The sequence below is a fragment of the Chrysochloris asiatica genome, unplaced genomic scaffold (assembly GCF_000296735.1).
Source record: "Chrysochloris asiatica unplaced genomic scaffold, ChrAsi1.0 scaffold00034, whole genome shotgun sequence".
NCBI classification, from domain to species: Eukaryota; Metazoa; Chordata; class Mammalia; order Afrosoricida; family Chrysochloridae; genus Chrysochloris; species Chrysochloris asiatica.
This window is the reverse complement of record NW_006408552.1, coordinates 10,956,863-10,962,327: the sequence shown is the minus strand read 5'-3', so window position 1 is coordinate 10,962,327 and position 5,465 is coordinate 10,956,863. Positions and strand designations below refer to the sequence as shown.

Here is a 5,465-nt window from a genome sequence, read left to right as displayed (position 1 = left end):
GGTTCCTGTTCACAGGGGGAAGGCTTTCAGTTTCTCTCCATTGAGTGTGATGTAGGCTATTGGTTTTGAATATATGGTTTTGATTATGTTGAGGAATTGAAAAGATCCTTTTTAAAAGTATTAAAAAGCAAAGATGTCACTTTGAAGACTGAGATGGTTCTAACCCAAGATATATAGTATTTTCATTCACCACATATGCATGTGTAAGCAGGACAATGAATAAGGAGGTCCAAAGAATTGATGCTTTTGAATGCAGGTGTTGGCAAAGCATATTAAATGTATCATGGACTGCCAGAAGGGTGAACAAATCTGCCTTGGAAGAAGTATAGCCAGTGTAAAAATAGTGTGGAGGTGGTGTGTGAGCTTCACAAGGAAGGAAGCCAGAGACCAGTTCCTATGAGGCAAAGGTCAGACATGCCTCCATCCTCCACCTTCATTATCCTGTTCTGACACTAACTATCCCTCCCAAGGACACTCTGCTTCTCTGCTGGCCTCCATAATCTGTTGCAGTGACCACACAAAACTCACAAATGATATTTACACTGACCAAGTTGATTAGGGAAGTTAATAGGGCAACAGCTTGGGATTCAGCCACTCTCTGGTCAGCTGTGCCCCATCTTAGGTACTGCAGGCACGCCTCTCTCATTCTCAGTCACAGGACACCTTGGTCTCTGCCCTGCATGGGCAAAGTGTTACAAAGCTCCTGCAATGCTGTGGGTAAATGCCCAAAGGGCAGCCACTTCTGCAAACCCACCATCTTCCCAAAGGGGCTGAGTCAGTCTCTAGGCAAGGACACCAGGAAGCTTTACCACTCAGGGATCTCGGGCTCTGATCGTGGCTCTTCTTTCTTGATGGCAAAACTAACCAAGCCTGTGTTAAGTTCCCATATACCTTATTTAGCCTGGTCTTGTCTAGTCATTTGGTGGGAGTTACAAAAGCCCATGGCTAGATGAGACAGTCAGAATGCTCCGTAGAAGCGAGGATGAGGAGACTTTGCCTCACCTACTTTGGACATGTTGTCAGCAGGGACTAGTCCCTGGAGAAGGACGTCATGCTTGGTAAAGTAGAGGGTCAGAAAAAAGATGAAGCCCCTCTGTGAGATGAACTACAACATGGCTCCACCAATGAGCTCAAGCATAGCAATGATTGTGAGAGGCAGGACCAGGCAGTGTTTCCTGCCATTTTGCATTAGGGGTGGTTAGGAGTCAGGACTGACTCCTGCCCTAAATCCCCTTACGTCATCATCAGATCACATCATGGGGGATGATTATGTCATGGGTTAGCTTGGTTACGTACCAAGCTCCTGAGAATCTCAGCCCACCCAAGTTGACAGATCTTGGGGAGATACAATTCAGTCCGTGACTGAGCGATGATTCTTACACCACATGATGGGTGTCATCAATGTCTCTTGATTTGTTCATGGAAAAATTGTTGAATTGGCAAATGTTTTGGTATATATATCTTCACCCCTCCCCCAGGGGAAAAACAAAACAAAGTTAAGAAACAAAATCAAACCTTTCATGTTTTCTTTAATTGGAACCTCTTCAACTTTCTGTCAGTTTCTTCATTCCTGCTCATTCTTTTTTTATTTTTTGAAAAGCAATTTTCTTAAAAGAGTACTAATTCGATTATTTCTCTTTGTGGATCTGGCATTGTTAATCATGCTCTTGAGTCATTAGGCATTCTGTCCATGTTTGACTGGTCAGGCTATTTAGGTCACTGAGTTAGTATTGCAGAATAAGTCACCCTGACGGGGTCCACCCATAACACAAAGTTCCCTAATGAAAACAAACACATTTTTATTACTCTTAAGTGCTGCAAACACAGCCATGAAGATTCATACCTGGTAGATCATGAAAATCGCTCAGCCGTTAGCACATGGTAAAGGCAAAAAATTCAACCCGCTGAGTCTAGTACAAAGGAACCCTGGTGGTTCAAAGCGCTTAACTGCTGAGGTTGGAGGTTTGGAGAATGATGTGGCAGTCTGCTTCCTTAAAGACTGGAGACCTGCTGGGGCAGTTTCACTATGAGTTGCAGTTGATTTGGAAAGACATTGGTAGCTACTACTGCTCAAGATCAACTTGACCTCTAGTTCCAGGAAGAAGGCTTCAGACAGCAGTGGGGTCTTTGCAGAGTGGTGTGTCAACAGCCCCAGGAGAGAAATCCTGCCTTGATACGGAACTAGATCTGGAGGAAGAAAGAATTTTCTTAAACATGATAGAAAACAGAAAGCTCATTGTTGATTTTCTGATAGTTATTTCATCTTTTCTTCTATGGGTGTTTTGTGCTGTTAAGACCTTTTTGCTTCTGACATGACTGTTTTTTTTCCTCTTTCTTTCTTCCCAGTTCAAGATTGACACAGAATGGTGGACGTGGATCGATTATCAGCGCTTCCAGGAGCTCATCCAAGAATATGAAAATAGCGGTGGATCAAAAACTTTCAGCGCGAAGGATTATATGGCCAAAACCCCTCAGTGGGCGTTATTTGGGGCCCATGAAAGAGGCTTTGATCCCAAGGACACGAGATATCAGAGGAAGAACAGATCAAAGGATATTTCTGGATGTTGAGATCGTCTGACTTTGGGACGCTGAACCCTAGAAGGTTCTTGGATGCCACTGTGATTATTTTTTCCCCAAGGACAGAATACACAAATTACATCTTATAGAGAGCAGACTCTAAGTCCTGTGCCTGGAGTGGGGAGTGGGTTTTTCCTTTTTCAGGGACTGGGTCTCAGTTTCTAGAACTTAACTCCCTTTCCTGGTTATATTTCTGAGAGGAAAATTGTTTTATGTGTGTGTGTGTGTGTGTGTATGTGTGTGCTTTTTGGAGTTGGGTATACAATCATTATTAGAATTTAACTGACAGTTTTGCATTGTAATTATTAAGACTTAGAATAAGAGCTCCTCACAGGAAATGACTGTGGGGCCTGTGGTGTTTGGTAGAGCAGCCATTTTGAATTGACCTCGCCTGAGGTCAATGGATCTGCTTCCTGTACGAGGAGCTTGGCCCCCTTCTTACACCTTAACCTAACTTCTCTTGAACACAATCTAGATTGTCATAATTGTCAATTATTTTTAAGTCTTTGTTTAGTACCAATCCATTAGGAAATGGAATTGAATCTAAGCTACCCTAGATCTTATCCTATTCCTACCCTAATTGCCATGGAAGGTAATTTATGGGTTGGATTAGAGTAAAATCTTTCTTCTCTAAGAGGAATTGCCATATGATGGCACTGAATAAATTAGTCTCGCCAACAAGCTTTGAAACAATGAGTATAGTTTTCTTTTTTGTTAAAAAAAATCAGCATTCACGCATTTTCCATCTTGCTTTTCTCTTGTAGCTCAGGCTGCTTTACCCAGTTCGTTAAGTTTCAAGTTTTTTCCAAGTGAAAACATTCTGAAATGCTCAGGTTTTTATCTCTGAAAGTTGTCATAGATATTTTTAAATTCCTTTATCCTAAAAAGTGAACTAATAAAATCATCTCTTATAAAGACATGGAGCACTGATTTTCTTTTGGCTGCTTGTTTTAAAGCTAGCTGCTTCTAGCTCACGGAGTCCTGGTGTGGCACCGCGGGATCAGCACTGGACTGCTAACCGCAAGTTGGCAGTTCAAACCCACCAGCCACTCCTCGGAAACCCTATTAAGGTTGCTTCGACGGTACTTAACAACAGCAGCAAAGCTGGTCTCGTGGCTTCTCTGCCCTGTTGGTTATTTTGTAATTCCACACCACGTTGAAATAACACCCGCAGGTAATGCAATCTATCCACCCTCTTCAGTTAACACTGGGCAGCGTACTTATTTATAAGTGGTAGAGTCAAACACAAATTGAGATACTTCAATAAATGGATAGTATTAGAGGCGTTCACTCATCTATGCCATGAAATCTAGAAGGCGTTACCTGCCAACCTACTGGAATGTGCCCATTCCAAAGAAAGGTGACTCAGTGGAATCCAGAAATAATTGAACAATTATTATGTGTTAATATCACATGTAAGTAAAATTTTACTGATGGTTTCTTAAAAATGCTTGCAGCAGTAAATTAACAGGGAGCTTCCAGAAATTCAAGCCCAATTCAGAAGAGAACGTGGAACGAGGGTTATCATTGCTGACGTCAGATGGATCTTGGCTAAAAGCAGAGAATACCAGAGAGATGTTTACTTGTACTTTATTGACTACACAGAGGCATTCAACTGTGTGGACCATGACAAATTGCGGATCACATTGAGAAGAATGTGAATTCCAGAACACTGAAATGTGCTCATGTGGAACTTGTACATAGGCCGCAAGGCAGTCATTTGAACAGAACAAGGGGATACTGTGGTTTAAAAGCAGGAAAGGTATATACCAGGGTTGTGTCCTTTCACCATGGAAGCTGGAGTATATATGTAGAACACAGCATCAGAATTAGAGGAAGATTCACTAACAATCTGCAGTATGCAGCAACCTTGCTGAAAGTGAAGAAGACTTGAAACACTGATGAAGATCAAAACCTACAGCCTTCCATATAGATTATACCTCAGCATGTTGTTGTTGTTAAGTGCCGTGGTGTCGGTTCCAACCCATAGTGACCCTGTGTAGGGTTTCCAAGGAGCTGCTGGTGAGCTTGAACCGTCCATCTTGTGATTCAAACCAACTTTGCAGTCCAGTGCATTAACCCACAGTGCCATGCCAGGACTCCATACCTCAACATAAAGAAAACAAAATTCTCACACTGGACCAATAAGGAACATCTTGATAAACAGAAACGATTGAAGTTGTCAAGGATTTCATTTTGTTTAAGACTTCACAATCAGCATCCGTGGAATCGGCAGTCAGGAGATCAAATGACGGATTGCACTGGGCAAATCTGCTAAAAAAGATCCCTTTAAAGTTTCCAAAAAAAAAATAAAGATGTTACTTTGAAGAGTCGGGTCCACTTGACCCAAGCCCCATAGTATTTTCAATCTTTTCATATATAGGTGAAAGCCCAACAATGACTAAGAAAAACCAGGGACGCATTAATGCCTTTGAATTCTGGTATTGATGAAGATTATTAAAATTTTCTGCCAGAAGAAGAAGCCCAGCCAGACTGCTCCTTAGAGGTGGGCATGGTGAGACTTGTTATCAGGAGGAACCAGTCCCTGGAGAAGGACGTCATGCTTGATAAAATGGAGGGTCAGAAGAAAAGAGGAAGACCCTCAATTAGATGAATTGACCCAGTGATTGTAACAGTGGGTTCAAACTGAACAACACTGTGAGGATGGGTCGGGACCAACATGTGGTCACTCTGAGTCAAAACAGGACCAAATAGTGCATGTGGTCACTCTGAGTCAAAACCAACTCAATGGCGTCTAACGATGGGGATTCAACAGCAAATAAAAAAGATTGTTAATTCTGACCATTCTGATGCTGACCAGTGTTAATCAGGAAACACATATTAAAACAGGAAACACTGTGATAAATGCTGCCAAGGAGAGGGACAGT

The 5,465-nt window shown here is 42.1% G+C and overlaps 1 protein-coding gene across 1 annotated transcript in view; it reads left to right on the top strand.

Moving 5' to 3' along the window:
- TYW1 (tRNA-yW synthesizing protein 1 homolog (S. cerevisiae)) overlaps window positions 1-2,568 on the top strand; it is a 163,918-nt gene extending 161,350 nt beyond the window's left edge. The window contains exon 17 of the mRNA XM_006859846.1: window positions 2,347-2,568. Within this exon, the coding sequence (XP_006859908.1) occupies window positions 2,347-2,568 (222 nt within the window). The remainder of the gene's footprint in view (window positions 1-2,346) is intronic.
- Window positions 2,569-5,465: the final 2,897 nt, after the last annotated feature.